This window comes from Sciurus vulgaris (assembly GCF_902686455.1).
Source record: "Sciurus vulgaris genome assembly, chromosome: 7".
Classification (NCBI taxonomy): Eukaryota; Metazoa; Chordata; class Mammalia; order Rodentia; family Sciuridae; genus Sciurus; species Sciurus vulgaris.
Window position 1 is genome coordinate 114,766,768 of NC_136467.1, and position 16,684 is coordinate 114,783,451.

General features: G+C 47.5%; 2 protein-coding genes across 4 annotated transcripts; both read right to left on the reverse strand.

Annotated features, from left to right (window-relative positions):
* Positions 1-3,932: 3,932 nt before the first annotated feature.
* On the reverse strand, positions 3,933-9,803 carry RRP36 (ribosomal RNA processing 36). 3 transcript variants are annotated; one of them, XM_079148107.1, is made up of 7 exons: positions 9,645-9,803; positions 7,650-7,797; positions 7,101-7,167; positions 6,972-7,022; positions 5,354-5,428; positions 5,148-5,265; positions 3,933-4,433 (listed from the first exon to the last, which is right to left on the reverse strand). In XM_079148107.1, exons 1-7 carry the CDS (start codon positions 9,748-9,750, stop codon positions 4,294-4,296), a joined length of 705 nt encoding a protein of 234 aa, XP_079004233.1. In that variant the 5' UTR covers positions 9,751-9,803; the 3' UTR covers positions 3,933-4,293. The 3 variants fall into 3 exon arrangements, with proteins under 3 accessions (XP_079004233.1, XP_079004232.1, XP_079004234.1); XM_079148106.1 differs by having other exon boundaries at positions 6,918-7,022; XM_079148108.1 differs by lacking the exon at positions 5,354-5,428 and having other exon boundaries at positions 6,918-7,022.
* Positions 9,804-10,089: 286 nt separating this feature from the next.
* Positions 10,090-16,651, reverse strand: KLHDC3 (kelch domain containing 3). The gene is made up of 11 exons (XM_079148104.1): positions 16,496-16,651; positions 14,014-14,226; positions 13,660-13,836; positions 13,388-13,503; positions 13,146-13,217; positions 12,805-13,018; positions 12,649-12,735; positions 12,394-12,502; positions 12,100-12,173; positions 11,908-11,986; positions 10,090-10,704 (listed from the first exon to the last, which is right to left on the reverse strand). Exons 2-11 carry the CDS (start codon positions 14,165-14,167, stop codon positions 10,638-10,640), a joined length of 1,149 nt encoding a protein of 382 aa, XP_079004230.1. The 5' UTR covers positions 14,168-14,226; positions 16,496-16,651; the 3' UTR covers positions 10,090-10,637.
* Between the last annotated feature and the right edge of the window lie 33 nt (positions 16,652-16,684).

The window sequence follows — 16,684 nt, forward strand, 5'->3', positions numbered from 1 at the left end:
GAGGAGTAACAGGTGTGGAAGCATTTGACCCAGGGAAGGATTTGCCAGTGAGTTCCTGTTTGGCTGCCACTCCCAGCAGTGAGTGCAATTCACTGATGCCTTCCCTGAGCCTGACAGGAGAGAAAAGACTCCTGCAGCCATTACAAGCACCCAGAAACCTGTGTCTTTGACCCAGTGGTTAGAAGCAGACTTAGGAATACAGCCATTATTTCCTCTCATAAGCTCCTCCATTCCTCTTCTGGTAGAGCAGCACACACTGTCCTGGAATTCCTACCTCCAACTAACCCCCTAGGCAAGCCATGCTGCTGTGGGGGAGGTTTGCTGCCCACTGATTGGCTGCTCTGGTCCCACCCACATTGAGGCTGTGCAGAGCAGATTAGGGGACCCAATGCCAGGGGTTCTGCATCTTGGCAGGGACTGTGGGGAGGAGGGAAGGAGTCCAGGGTTCTTAAAGCTCAGCAGTGACAGGGAGAGAGTTACAGAAAAAAGGAGGGGGAAGAAGGGTGAGGAAGGGTCAGGTGCTAAGGGAAGACACAGACGCTAGGCAGAAAGAACATAGCCTTAGGACTGAGTTTAGGAATAGTCTATTAAGGGAAAAAGGCAAGGGCCTGGGAAAGTCAAGGTAATCAAGAGGAAGCAATGGAACAGAGGGCAGGGCATCACCAAAGGACTGAGGGCTTGAATGCTTTGCAGTACTGGCCCCAGGGAGATTTTGGTAGGTCTCACAGCAAGTGCTGGCCCGTGGCTGCCCTGGAGTGGCAGAGAACAGAGGCAACAAGCAACAGGCAGGGGCAGTAGTAGGCTCAATGCATGGGGTGCTGCAGTTTGGGACTTGAGTGTGCCTCTCTTTTGTAGCGGAGACCATGCCTTTTATTGATCCAGCCAAGCTAGTGCTCAGGTGCCAGACCCTTCTGACCTTCTCTGAACTCTATTCCCTTGTGAAGGTTAATCTGAATTGTCAACTTGGGTTAAGAGATGCCTAAGATTAAGAGGCTTCTGGGTGTCTCAATGAGGGTGTTTCTGGGAATGATTTGCATGTGGGAGAGCAAAGTGGCACTTGCCCACCCTAGGTGTGGGCAGCAGTCCAGTAGGTTGGGGGCTTAGATGGAACGAAATCGGAAGAACAAGGAAGCAACAGCAGACACAGATCAATTCTTGAGAAGGTTCTTTGATTGCTATTGCAATTGCCTGAGGACATCAGACACCATCTCCTTTACTCTGCCAAAGCACATTCTAACCAAGGATTCTCCAGGGAATTTCCTTTAGTCCCAAATTGGGACTAATCACTGATCCCTATTGTTCTGAGGCTCCAGTTCTTGAACTGAGCAGGTACTAGTTCCTCTAGCTCTCCAGCCTGCAGATGACCTCTGTGCGACTATTCACCTTCTAGTCAGAAAGCCAATTTAATAAATTCCCTTTTATAATCAAATCTACATCCATAATACACCCCTGCTGTGGGCTCTAATATCCAGGCCAGTATACACCACACATGTGGACAGAGTCCACACATGTGGACTTTCTTGTATGGCCAACCCCACCCCACATCCTGCCACTGACTCCATGGTTTACTGCATTAACTGAGCTGTACATCCTGAACTCATGCACTAGCTCAACTCTTTACGCATTCTATAGCCACCCAGAACCTCGGTATCCTGGTTCTTCTGCAATGGACTAAGTCTCCATCCAGCAATATTTTTTAGGGGGGAGGGTGGTGCGGGACATCAAATCCAGGGCCCTGTGCATACTAAGTGCTCTACCACTGACCTACACATCCTAGTCCTCCAAAAAATTTTTCTTTGTACTCATTTGAGTCACATTCAAAGCCCTCCATCCCTTTTTTTGAGACAGGGTCTCACTAAATTGCTGAGGCTGGCTTTGAACTTGCCATCCTCCTTCCTCAGCCTCTCAAGCAACTGGAATTATAGGCATGTGTCACCACACCCAGCCAGCCCTCTAAAAATTCACACCAATTTTGGCCCCAAAACCTCTGACCTTGGTACAAGGCCTGTGTTGTCCACACTCCACAGCACACAGTTCACCCATCCCAACTCTGGCCTAGTTGACTTGTGGGAATCCAGGGAGTAGGTGACTTAGGTATGACCTACCCTATTACAAGCACCAGGCCGACCTGACCTCCTCCTCCGCCCTCAGGATCATCCATCCCATGAGAGCAGACAGTTGCCTTAATTTCTAAGGTAACTCAAGAGACAGAAGTATGTTTTTCTCTTGCCCACCCCTGCTCCTTTGTGAGGCTATCCTCACAGCCACATTCCCTAGGTCCCCACAGCTAGTTAGGGGCCTTGGCACAGTGACACATGCCTTGTAACCCTAGGAATTTGGGAGACTGAGGCAGGATACAGGTTCCAGGCCAATCTGAGCAATTTCTTCAAAATGAAAAGGGTTAGAGATGTAGCTCAAGGGTAAAGCATCCCAGGGTTCAATTTCCAGTACAGGGGTGGGGGATCCTATGATGGTTACTCTTATCTGACAATCTCAAGACTTAGAAGGGGAAAACATACACACATTTTGACTCCATCTATATAAAGTGTCCCAAATAAGCAATTCTATAGAGACAAATAACAGACGGTTACTGCCTAAGGCTGGGAGAAAGGAAGGAAATGGAAGATGACCACTAAAGGACATAAGGTTTCTTTTGGAGGTTTCAAAAGTATTCTCACATTGTGGTAATGGTTGCACAATTTTGTTACTGTACTAAAAACTACTATTCACCTTGAAGGCATAAATTTTAAGGTATCTGAATTACATTTCAATAAAGTTATTACCCAAAACAAAAAACCCTCAAATGAAGCAAGTTTCCCAGTGTCTCCTCTGGGTCCTTGTTGAAGGGTGACAGTGGCAGTCTGAAGGCCTGCGGTGGCCAGTACTTACTTGGACATTTATGTGTTCTGATCACCAGCCATCGGGGAAACTCCCCTTAACTCTAGACAGAAGACTCCTCCCACCATGTAAAAACTAGATTCCGGCTTTTCCAGCCCACCTTACAGCCATGTGACCAAGGCCTGGATAATCAGAACAAAGCAGGAGAAAGTGGAGAGTACATTTCGGTGACATCAAGGCACCTTCATATCAACATTCTGGTTCTAAGACAGAGTTACAGAGTATTTTTAATTACTAGACTTTATCCTTGCCTTCTTCCCCCCAATTTGGAGTTACTCTCTAGCATTCTTAGTAGTTCTGATAGTTGGACAAAGTTTTCTGCTTTTAATCAGTCAGAATCCATTTAAAATAGAATCCATTTAAGATAGAACTGACACTCGATACCTGGGACCCTGTAGCACTCTCCTGGCAAGGCAAATTACACTGGTAGCTATGGTCCTAGGCTTATAATTATGGGAGAAAAGCATTCCACAGCTTCCATTTCTAACATCAGGACATCTTTCTCCCACTCCAGAGACATCAAGCAATGGATACATTTTTATTTTCCCTTTTGTGGTACTACAGATACTCTATAACTAAGACACATTCCCAGCCCCAGCCCCTTTTTATCTTTGGTCCTAAGAATTAAACCCAAAGGTGCTTTACCACTAAGTTAGATCCCTGGCCCTTTTTATTTTTTTAATTTTGAGACAGAATCTAACTAGGTTGTTTGGTGCTTGGCTAAATTGCTGATGTTGGCTTTGAACTTGGGATCCTCATACCACAGCCTCCCCAGCCACTGGGATTACAGGCATGTGCTACTGCTCTGAGTTCAGCAAAGCTTTATGTCCCTACCTCCTACTTCCTCTTACATTCAAAACCAAGTAAGTTATGTGACTGGTTCACCCTTTAAATAACTGTAATTTTTTCAGGACCCAGATTTAAGTAGGAGAATCTGATCTGACTTCTCACTTGTAGAAATTTAGGGTTGGTTGCTTATCTCTGTAAATGGCCCACTAATAGAGTTCTAGGTATTCCACAAAATAGCAACACAATAAAAAATTAACAACAGAAATGTTTATGAAATGATTCCTATATAATAAAGTTCAAAGCCTGTAGCCACAGATTTCATGGCCCCTTTTCTTTTAGTACCAGAATCACTGGTTTAAGGCAAGGATGGAAGAAAGGCAGAAGGACATAATGAACCAGATCCAAATACAGTCAGTGTGGCATAGCAAAAGGCTGAGCTACTCTTCTTGTCCTGCTCTAGGGGGAGTCCAAGAGCTCTAATCTTCTGAGTTCAAGGTTGGCTGTGATCCTTGCCCTTGAACAGCAAAGAACCTAAAGGATGAGCCCATGATCCATGTCTCCACAGATCCTTGTCTCCCTAAGCAGTGGAAGACAGATGACAGTTCATCAGTACTCTCTGCTCAAAGGAAGATGTCTCTTGTCCTTGCCTGCATTTCGATGCCTCTTTCGACTCAAGAAACTCTCCAGCTTCTTGCTGCGCTTCAGCTCCTTGAACTTCTCAGCTAGGACCAACTGACGCTGCTCAGCTAGATTACAAGAAGAAACCAAATTGGTGAGCAAAGGAGGAAGGCCCCCTTTTCCTTTTCCCTGGTCAATAATTTCCAGCCTCATGCTGAGATATGTGAGTTGTCTGGAGCTCACTGATGTGTGTGAGCAAGCCAATATTTTCATGTGTGTGGTACCAGGGCTTGAACCCAGGGTCTCATGCATGCTAGGGAAGCACTCTACCACTGAGCTACATACCCAGCTTAAGCCAACTTTTTGTATGACCCAGTCTTACTCAACTAAACCAACTGTGAACTCCTTCTATGTGCCCTACCCAGCATGCATGTGTTGGGGGTGAATAAAAGCATCAATCGCTGTCATAATCTAATTAGGGATAAAAGAGTGGTTACAAATAACTCTTCCTTAGTATTCCACTTTCCTCCAAGTTATTGTGGGATCCAGCCTTCATGCATTTTTTTTTTCTTTTTTTTTTTAATTTGGGGATTTAACCCAGGGTCACTTAACCACTGAGCTGCATCTCTAACTCTTAAAAAAAAATTTTTTTTGAGACAGGGTCTCACTAAGTTGCTTAGGCTGCCCTCAAACTTGTGATCCTCCTGCCTCAGCCTCCCAAGTCACTGGGATTATACTCCATGAATTTTTAAAGGGGCTCATGGACTCCCAACACAGTACCCTACCACTATGGCCTCTGTACCCACCCTACAATCAGTTGGCAAGAGTTGTGCCCCACTCACATTTCTTCAGAAAGTATGGTCGATGACCCTGCTGAGCCTGAGTCCGCTGCTCCTGCTTCAGGGCCAGGCGCAATTCCTGCTGCCGCTTTCGTTCCTGCTGTGCCATTTCTTGCTGTTCCTGAGAAGCAAAGATGAGATGGAATAAGAAGGCATGAGCTACTGCCTTTAACCATGCTCACTACCCACCTGCTGTATCATCTACGTACCATTCGCTGAAGCAGCTGCTGTAGTTTCTCATGCTCCTCCCCTGAATGGTGCTTCTTCAACTGTTTTTTCACAAGCTCCACATTGGAAAATCAATCATATGGTAAGCATTCTGTAAATGTTAGCTGAAAGTCTGTGCCAAACATTATTCTAAGAAGTTTACAAAATGGAATTTACAGGAATTTTATCTTCATTTCCTGTGTGTGTGGTGCTGGGGATGGAACCCACAACTTCACATGGCTAATAAAGCCCAAGTTCTACCACTGAGCTATAGCCCCAGCCCTTATTATCCTTTTTATGATTTGAAAGCTAAAGCAATGTTAAGTGAAACAAGTCAGGCACAAAAAGACAAAAACTTCATGTTTTCTTGTTCTCACCTTTTTAAAAAAATTTTTTAAAAATTTTTCTTAGTTGTAGATGGACATGATATCTTTGCTTTTCACACAGTGCCAAGAATTGAATCTAGTGCCTCATGCATGCTAGGTGAGCACTCTACCATGAGCCACAACCCCAGTCCCTTGTTCTCTTATATGTGGAAGCTAAAGCTGATCTCAAAGAAGAACAGCCTGTGAAGGGTGTAGGGTAGGGAGGGACAGAGAGAGGATGGTTAACAGGTATAGGGGTGTAGCTGGGCTGGGCAGAGTGGTGCACACCTGTAATCCCAGCTACTCAGGAGGCTGAGGCAGGAGGATCACAAGTTTGAAGTCAATCCAGGCAATTTTGCAAGACCGTCTCAAAATAAAGATTTTAAAGAGGACTGCAGATGTAGCTCAATGGTAGGGCCCCCCAGGATTCAATCCCAAGTACCACAGAGCAGGGAAAAAAAAGGTGGGGAGGGTGTAGATGGAGGAAGATGACTTCCAAGGCTCTATAGCATAGCAGGATAACTACCACTGACAACAATGAACTGAATGTTTCAAACTAGACCATAGAGGGCTGGAGTTGTGGCTCAGTGATAGAGCGCTTACCTGGCATGTGTGAGGCCCTGGGTTCAATCCTCAGCACCACGTATAAATAAATAAAATAAAAAGATCCACTGACGATCAAAAAATATTAAAAAAAAAAAAAAGGAAGAATCCATAGAATTTTTAATGTTCCCAAGAACGACAAAAAAAAATGTTGCAGGTGAAAAATATGCCAATTATATTGATCTGACCATTATACATTGAATACGTGTACTGAAATGCCACACTATATCCCATAAACATGTATGATTACTATGTCAATTTTAAAAGGTCTTAATTTTAAAAAGTAAAGCTTCCTGCTAAACGACATAGTAGTGCATGACTGTAATCCCAGCTAAGAAGGCTGAGGCAGGAGATCACAAGTTCAAAGCCAGCCTCAGCAAAAGCTAGGCCCGAAGCAACTCAGTGAGACCCTGTCTCTAAATAAAATACAAAACGGCGCTAGGGATGTGGCTCAGTGGTCAAGTACCCCTGAGTTCAACCCTTGGTACCACCCCCTTCTAAAAAGTAAATCTTCCTGTTCTCCTCTGCCTACTCTCTAACCTCTATCCTGGTTTCCCACGCCCCAAAAATACTCATGAACTGATGTCAAGCTGCATACCTCTTTCTCTTTCGCTCTGATGTCATTTAAGAATTGATATGTTTTGTCAAATACCTCAGGATTATATTCTCCTGACAGATCATCAAAGCGGGGGTCCCGGGCCACCTTGGAAAAGAACACAGAGACTATAAAACACTGCTCAGTTTCCTCTCACTGAGAAACTGCTTCCTGCCTCTTCCTTACCTTCTTACTGACTGGAACAACCTGACGTAAAAATGGCACTCGAACCTTGGCTGACATTTCCAGAGGCCTATGAAGAAAATTATAAGGACGGGTCAAGGAGACTCCACTCTTGGTCAAAGGCTTCTCATCTGCCACAGAAGAAAACAGGCACCTAGCTGGGCATAGCAGCACATGCCAGTAATCTCAGCTACTTGGGATGTTGAGGCAGGAGGATTGCAAGTTCAAGGCCAGCCTGGACAACTTAGTGAGACCCTGTCTCAAAAATTAAAAAGGGGGCTGGGGATATAGCTCAGTTGGTAGAGTGCCTGCCTTGCATGTTCAATCCCCAGCACCGCAAAAAAAAAAAAAAAAAAAAAAAAAAAAAAAATTAAAAAATTAAAAAATTAAAAAGGGCTGGGGAATGCAGCTCAGTAGTAATGCATCCCTGAGTTCAATCACCAGTACCACGTTAAAAAAAAAAAAGGGAAAAAAGAGGGAAAGCAAGCAGACCCTTATTCCCCTATTCAAGGTCCTGGGTATCCAACTCCTAGGACAGATCTTACACCTTACCTGTGCTTATCTGCAACACATGCATTTTGGATAGGTGGTCTAGAACCTTGCTTCTTAGTGATGTTTCCAGCTACCAATTGTTTATATGTCTTAGTTCCCACCTGGCTCTGCAATTTCAACAGTTCCTCAAATGACATGTCAGCTATACCTGCAAAAGTGGGGATGATTACACAACTCAGCTTAGTATCTCCCTATGCAGTAAAGACATCTCATTCCCATTCCTCAGATCCACTCCATCTTTACCATCAGACCAATCATTATTATAAGTCCTAGATAGCACAGGTGTAACGATGATATTTCAATAATACTTAACTCTTCAAATATTTCAGCTACATGGAGCCTCATCTTACTAACAAAGATATAGGGCTGCTGGGTGAGGTAATTCCAGGAATCAGGAGGCTGAGGCAGAAGGATCATAAGTTTGAAGCCAGGGTCAGCAACTTAAGAGAGACCCTAAACAATTTAGCAAGACCTGGTCTCAAAATAAAAAAGGCTGGGCTGGGGAGATAGCTCAGTCAGTAGAGTGCTTGCCTTGCAAGCACAAGGCCCTGGGTTCGATCCCCAGCACCGCAAAACAAACAAAATAAATAAATAAAAAAGGCTGGGGATATGGCTCAGAAGTTAAGCACAGGAAGGAAGGAAAGAAGGAAGAAAGGAAGGGGAGGGAGAGTGAGAGAAAGGGAGGGATAGGGAGGGGGGAGAAAAGGAGAGGCGGGGGGAGAGAGAGAGAAAGAGAGAGAGAGATCTCAATCTATAGGATTGCCAGGTACAGTGGTGTACACCTGTAATCCCTGTGATTCAGGGGGCTGAGCAGGAGAATCACATGTTCCAGGCTAGCCTCATCAACTTAGCCACACCCTCAGCAACCAAGGAAGATTCTGTCTCAAAATAAAAAGGACTAGGGATGTAGCTCAGTAGTAAAGTGCCCTTGAGTTCAGTCCTCAGTACTAGGAAAAAACAAAGGTGTAGCACCAGCGATCAACCAAGCCATAGGACAGTCCCTCCTCACCCCTTTCTCCTCTTTTAAATTATCCCTTCATGGGTTACCCCACAAGAGTAACCTCACTTGGTTACCACTGCCATACTCTCATCATCTTAACTGGTCTCCCAACCACCGATCTTATTCTTCTCAGAGCTATCTTTCCCACTTCAGCCTGAGAGATCAAAACAAAAATGACCTTATCACTTCTGCACATAAACTTCAGATCATGTCACTTCTGAACTCAAAGCTCCCCAATCCTACTCAGAGTAAAAGTCATTTCTTATGAAGGTCTGAAAGCACCCTGTAATGTCTCTCCTAATCATGTTTCACTCCTCTTCAGTCAATCGGCCTCCAACGATTCCTGAGCACTAAAGCATGGTCTCACCCAGGTTCTGTGCACTTGACGTTGCCTCTGCTTGGTACACTTCTCCCAGATGTATTACTTGCTCCCTCACCTCCTTCAAGCCTTTTCTGAATTATCACCTTCCCAGGGAGGCTTTCTCTGACTACCTTAATAAAAGTTGCAACCCCTCCCCTGATTTCTCTTCAAAGCCTTTAATGCCTCCAAAATTGATATATAATCTGGATACCCAAAAATTCACCGTTTCAAAGTATAAGGTCAGGGTTTTATTGCTCTTAATGTAAAATTCGTTAGCCTTTTCTTCCTACTGTCCTTTCAGAAAGGTAGCTGCATGAGAAGCGTCTGCTGACTTCATTACCGTACTCCCCCGCAGCCCTAACTCTGCTTGCACACTGATGTTTACTAAACTCGCAATTTGATTAAGACTTCCCCAGAAAATCGAGGCCTTTCCTGGCTTCATGTTACTGAACGTGCGTTTTCTCCTTGCGGGAAACCCCTCATCCAGCTTTTAAGAAACCTCTCATAATGTTCTAAGCCCAGAAGCACCCAACCTCCGATTTTCCCCCGCGTGGCGAGCGCTCACTAAACTTCCAAGTTTATCCCCGCCAGGCCGCAGCAGCACTCCCTTTCACCGCCGACCCCGCGCCCTCACCGCTCGACAGGTCGCGGGCCGCGGCCCGGAGCTCTACGCCCCCGCCCTCCGGAGACCCAAGCGGACGCCTGACTGCAACGCCAGCGCGCGGACAGGTCCTCAGCATTGCTCCCGCTGCGTTCCGAGGACAAATGGCGCTGCTTCCGCTCACGGCGGCTCCCACCCCACCTCTTCCGGTGACCAGGAGGCTGGGTATCAAGGCGCGGATGAGAGCAGAAAACGAGCAGCGCCGCCGACGGTCTGGAGCAGGGCCCAAAGGAGCCCGATCCGCGGAGAACGTCGCAACTTTCCGCTTGAGACGCTCGGGCCAGGCTTTGGTGGCATTTGATTTTCTGATACTCTTGGCTCAGAAGCAGAACCTCAGGGATCCCCTCCTTCAGCACCCTGTCCCACTGCTAACAATTACCATCGCCACGGTAGTTCATAAAAACACGCCACACGTTGGGAGGTTTTAATTCATTTTTATAAAATCTGAGCTGGCTGACATTCAGGGTACAGCAACAGCTCAGGGAAGAGTGGGATTATCTGCTGGTCCCCGTCTCCCCACATCGGGGAGAAGGAGGTTTCAAGCCAACAGCTGCAACTCCTCTCAGTTCCCAGTCAATGCTCAAGGCTCAAGCATGGAGGGGTTGGACATGGAGGGAGAGGGGAGCTCCTGAGGCTCAGACACTGCTTGCTTCTCCCCATTCCCTTCTCTTCCCAGCAAAGCCTAGCTACCTGGCTGGCCTGGGGCAGGGCAGAGGCCCAGGAGCAGTCGGGAGGTGGACAGGAACAGAGCACCAAGGGGAAGGGGCCCTTGGCCCAAGGCAGGGAGGGACCTGGCCCTCCCCACTACAGCTCCCCACTGAATTCACAGCACAAAACACCTCTAGTCCAACAACTCCACATGGAGGTATACTGAGTCCAGGGTCCAAAGGGGCAGGCAGGTGAGAGATGGGCAGGGGCAGTGAAGTCAACAGCAGGCTCAGGAGGGGAGGCGGCAGAAACTTCCTCCTACCCATGGGAGGAGACGATGGGGCGACTGATATTGCTGTTGGTGGTCATGGCATTCAGCTCCCACCTGGAAAGCCAACAATGGCAGGTAGAAATGGCAGAAGAGAGAGCCCCCACTCAGAATTCCTGACCCAAAGCTATGAACATACCAGTCTAATACAGCTCAACTCCCTACAGTCACCTCTTCCTTACAACCTGCCAGGTTTAACGATCAGACCCCACCTACTCCACCTCCAAGCTCATGTGGATTTCCTGTTTATGTTTAGATAAACATATTTACATATATGTATATATTTTCATTCCTGAGTCCAAACACCTGGTATCTGTGTGCTCATCTCAATAAACATCCCAACCTACTTTTCTGCCCTGCTCAGATCTAACCAGGCAGTCCATCCTCCTCAACCCCACCAGAACACCTATTTTTGTTGTCAACTTACATCCTTTTAAGGCCCTGACTAGGGTCTCCTATCCTTCCCACCATATTAAAATTAAATTACTACAATTTTTTCATTTTACAAAGATTTACCAAGTATCTCCTCATGCCAAGACAACAGTCTACTTGGTGTTAGGTACATGTGTCAATCTGGCCAACTTGGGATCCATCAGTTCAGACTATATAATCTGTGTCACCAAATTCTCAACACAAAGACCCTCAAGAAAGAATTAAAGTGAATTGACACAAAGAAAGGATAGTGGCTCAGAATAACCCAGAAGGGCAAAATGATACACAAAGAACTTTTGGTTCTTAATCTGATCCTAAGAATGGAATTCAAAGGCAAGAAGCCAGGAGTTTCCTTAATTCTGGAACTAGTGATCCAGAGTTTATAAAGTTGCCTTTACTTTGCACATAAGGTCTATGACTTAATCAGTTGTTCTCAGCATCTTAACAAAAACTATGTAAGCTCAGGTCTCAGGAAGCAAGCTGAGTGTGGTTCAAAAAACAGTTGCGGAGCGGGGGGCAGAACTGGGAATTGAACCCAGGGCCTCCTGCCCAGGCTGAGCTCAAATTTGGCAATTCTCTTGCCTTAGCCCCTGAGTACCTAATGGTATGTGCCACTCACTACACCCAGCTACTTTTTTTTCCCTATATAATTGACCCAGCTGACAGGTGACTGACTATACCTTTGTCCTTCCACCTATTCCTCATAAGAACAGTAAGTCTCCAGCACAACCAAAACATCTGTCTCTTCCATACTCAAACTAATCAGGTCACACCTGTGCTGCTCACCTCACCCTCAACCAATCCCTCCTTTGCAACCACTTGCTGTACCTGATGTCATGGGGCAAACAGGACTGGTCCAGGTTATACTGAATCACCGCCAGTTTGCACAGAGTCTTCAGACTAGGGCCTTTAAAGGAGGAGTTGGGATAGGGAAATAGTCAAAGCTGAGGAAAAGTTCAGTCCTGGAAATCACCCAAAGACAGAGACCCTGATGGCAGGAGCAGTTCAGAAATAACTTACTAAAGTCCAAAATGTGTAAATCAGAGTGATCTATGAGGTCAAATTCATCTCCCAGGCCTTCCTCAGGAGACGGGCTGTAGGGATCAAGAGAAATGAAGGTGGGGGGTTGGGGATATAGCCCTTGCAAGCACAAGGCCCTGGTTCAAATTCCCAGCCCCACAAAAAAAAAAAAAAAAAAAAGAGAGAGAAATGAAGGTAAGAGGAAACACAACCCACAAGACCCTCTTGGTCAAATACCTCCCACTGCTAGTCACAGACTCTGGTCCATTCCTAAGCCCTCCCCCATCTCCTAACCTGGTACCCCCGAAGAGGACAATCTTGTCACCAACAATACAGCAGCACTGGCGCCGGCGGGGACATGGCCCCTTCCCCTTCGGTTCAATCTTTTTCCAGGTAAAAGATACTAAAGAGAAGTTAATGTATACAAGTTCAGTACCTGTTCTATCCAAATATCTTCATCCCTCCAGCCCCTCACCTACTCAGGATTATTTTTCTTTTCCTCCCACCTCAATTACTCCTTGTTCCTCCCTTAAAGGCAGTGCTTTTTACCAGGGTTAAACTTCCAGAGGTCATGGAAGTGCCGGTTCAACCTTGCATTATAGCCACCAAAGATGTACAGCTCTCCATTGTAGCCAACTGGAAGAACAGTGAAATGTTAGAGTGTGAGGCAGGACAGGGGACTCCACAAGCAAATAACACACTCACATGCTGAGTGGCTCCGGCGTCCCTCAGGCAGCACTGGAGTGGGTGGGCAATCCAGCCAGGCCTCAGTTCTGGTGTCAAAGACGCGAATGCGGTTGCAATAAATCTCATTGTTGGAATGGAATGGCCCAAAGCGGTCAGCACGGCCCCCGAAGACATACATGTGACTGCCCAGCATTGTGGCTGAGTGAAAGTCCCTCCAGCGTGCAGGATTGCCCTGAGCAGGTGCAGAGAGGGGGGGAGAACTTCAGCATGTTCAGCATGGACACTGGGAAAGGATCTGTTCTATTTGAGTTTTCTAATTTCTATGAAGGGTGGGGATCTGGGAAAAAGAAAGGGCTGACCTTTGTACAAACAAGGGTCCAGGTCATGGTGCTGGTATCCAGCTTATGAATGTCATTGGAAAAGCAGTCCGCCTGAGGGGGAAGAGAAAGGAAAGGACAGAGAAGGCCAGTGGTCACTCTTTGACTTTCCACTGCTCCCCTCAAAACTTGCTAGCAGGACAAAGCCTCCCATTCCACCATGCTAAATTCCCCTTCCTCTGTCTCATTTCCACACTAAACCTCTAGCTTCTTCCCAGACTTACCAGCTGCTCGTAGCCCCCAAAAATATACATGATCTTGCCCAGAACACAAGCTGAATGTCCATCCCGGGCACCAGGAACCGTTCCTGACACTCGAGGTGTGGACCATTTGTGAGTATCTGAAGGAGGTGAGAGAATGACAAAGGTCAGCAACCTCTGACACTCCCTCCTAACCTGTGGGGTACCCTATTACCCAGTACTTCCAACCATACCTTTCCCAGGTCCCTAGGGCACCATTTGGTAGAGCACAGCCTCTCTTTGAGACCCATACTCACTGACATCAAAGGCATAGAGCACGTTGCAGGCCCCTTCGGTGTCATTTCGCCCGCCCCAAAGGAAGACTGTGTCATCGATGAGGACGGTTGAGTGTCCATACCGCATGTAAGGTACCACAGGAGCCTGCCCACGGATGGCGGACCTCACTGGAGGCAGCTTTGTCCAACGCAAGGACACTGTGGGTATAGCTCTGCTCAGCCCTGGTTGTCCCTCCCTCCAAGATGTCCAGTTTTTCCCAAACCAGACATTTATCCCCAGTCCCTTTGGCCTCAGAGACCACCACCAAATCTCAACCAGTCATCTTTCCCCCTCCCTGTTGTGGGCACGTAGGGACAGTGCTGGCTTTGGCTTACCTGCATTGAAAATGTGCACATCTATCTGACGCAGCGTCTCGTAGTCTTCACCAGAGCAGTAACCCCCGAAGGAGTACACCCGATGCCCAACAGCCACTGCAGCATGGTTCACCCTGCGGGGCCCGCCCTCCAGATGCACTGTCCACCGTAACATCCCCTGGGTCACTGGTTACAGCAACATGCCCCCCCGGCACGGCCTGCTGCCTCTGCTACCTGCACACAAGTCAGGGCCACAGGCTCCTCAGGCACGGTTTCTGCCTGGATTTTTGTGACTGCCCAGGTCCAGTCCTTGCCTCCAAGTGTCACCCTGGTAGCCCTCCCACACCACCCCTCTGTAGGAACACTAGTTACAGCTCAGGTGGCTGGCCTTGTTCCAGGATGGCTGCTGAGGTCAAGGAGCTAGCCCTGGCCCTGTGTTCTCCCACTGCAAAGGGCGGGGCCACTTTAGACTGATGCCAGCTCAGAATCTGGTGATTATGGTTGCCCCTTTTCATACAGATTCAGCCTGTCCTTGGCTTGGCACAAGCTCTAAGCCCCCTTCCCAGGCTCGGTGTGTTCTTCTGACTCTGGCTCTGCTTACTGCCACCTCTCGAAGAATCTCTATGCTCTTAAAGGTGGAGAAAGGGATCTCAAAATACTCATAGCTATTAATAGCCCAGCCAGCTACAGACAGTCCATTGAAACTGGCATGGGTGCTTTAAAGCAAAAAAGCTTTTAGGCTTTTAGAGTGGAACAGGGCCCCAACCCAGATAGGGAACTCCATGTTACCATGTTGATTATCCCCTTATAGCAAGTTCTCATCAAGCTGAGCCACTGTCACTGGGGTCACCCAGGGCCCCCAGAGGCACGAGGAGTTCCTTTGACAGTTGTGCCTGGTATGCTGCCAAGACTAGAAACCTAAGCCAGAAAGGTATGTGTGTGCTAGTGTTGGGGGTAGGGAAGAGGGGTTTTCTCTCCTGCCACTTCCCCAGCCCTACTACTGCAGTAGAGAACAAAACCATTTCCAGCAGTTCTTCCTCTACTTGGATCCCTAAAAGGGGTATAGTGATGGCAGTGTGCACGGGGAAGGGAAGCAAAAATGCCCTAATGCAGAACAAGAGAAAGACCCAGGGTATGAGAGGTCATGGTTTCTTAAAGACAACCTGCCAACCTAGTGATAATAGGTACATTTGAGGGCTCTTTCAGGGAAATCCTCTTGAAACTGGCAATGCCTTTGCTTGTAGGTACCTGCTGGGTTTGGGTGGATCATGGGCTCCCTGTTCAAAAAGCCTTGGCAGAGAGAACCAGGCAAAACCTCAGGCGCACACACAGAAAACAAAAAACCAAAAGAAAAAACAAACAAACAACAACAACAACAAAAACTCAAGTAAGGGAGGACCCCCTTGCAGGAAAGACATGGCTTTCAGTTGGCTTACCAGTCCCACCCACCCAACCTCCCCCAACCCCACATCCCATGCTTTATTTTTTTAATTTATTTATTTATTTATTTTTTGCGGTGCTGGGGATTGAACCCAGGGCCCTGTGCTTGCAAGGCAAGTACTTTACCAACTGAGCTATCCCCAGCCCCCCATGCTTTAAAATAGCCATCCTGCAAAACCTGAAATAGCCACAGCCAGAAGCTACTCTCACTTCCTTACTCCAGCTCACAATCCAAAATATCTTGGATCTGGGTTTGTGGGGTTAGGAGGTTGAAGGGCTTAGGAATGCAAGTCCTTCATCTTCCCTCATAGTCTCTACTCTCCCTTCAAATATGTCCAGGTAAAGTTTTTAAATGCACATAGAACAAGCAATTCCAACAAAAGGGTGGAAAGAGAATCTTAGCTTCTCCTCTACAAAGGCAACTCAAAGCAAGACCAAGCCAGGTCTGAGAGGTTCATCTTATCTTTAGGTCTCCCCGATCCCCCATCACTACAGCATTTTCAAGATCCTTCCATTCCCTTAATGTATATCGATCTCTTTCCCTGGTTTCTTGCAATCCCCACGCCCCATTTGTGGCCCTTCTGGATCTCCTGGGAGCTTTGCAGCTTTTTCATTTTTTTCTCCTCCTACCTCTCCAAGGTCCACCCAAGAGCCCTCCACCATTTTTCTACCTCCATGAAAGGAAGAAAAACTAACATTGATCGTCTCCTTTGGCCACAGATATTCCTCTCTGAATGACTGTTTTCTTCCACCCTATTCAGACTCCCCTCCCCCACAACGCCAGGCACCCCCTCCTTTCAGTATGCTCAACTTCCTCGTTCTCCTCTTGTCTTCCTTCCACTTTCCTTCAGTGTCTCCTTCAGCCACCAGATCTTTCCCACCCGTCTAACCACTATCCTCCTCCAGTCCTTTCCCCATTAACACTCTCCTTTCCCATCATTCCCCTAGTTCCCTCCCCACCCCCACCTCATCATTCAGGCCCCTCCCCCATGACTCCAGCTCTCAGCAGAGGCGTCGCCGGCCCCCCCAATTCTTCCTTGCCCCTCAACCCATCCCAGACTACCTGCCAGGCCGGGCCGGGGCGGGGCCGCGGGTCCTCGCGCTGCCTGCAGCCTAGAACCCGTTGCGCGCCAACCGACGCCTAAGTCCCCAACGAGATAAACACAGCCAGGCTCCGTCCTTCCGGCGGGCAGCGGGGCGCGCACGTGCAGTCCGAGCTACGTCCCGACGCCTTCCGGGACTTGTAGTCCAG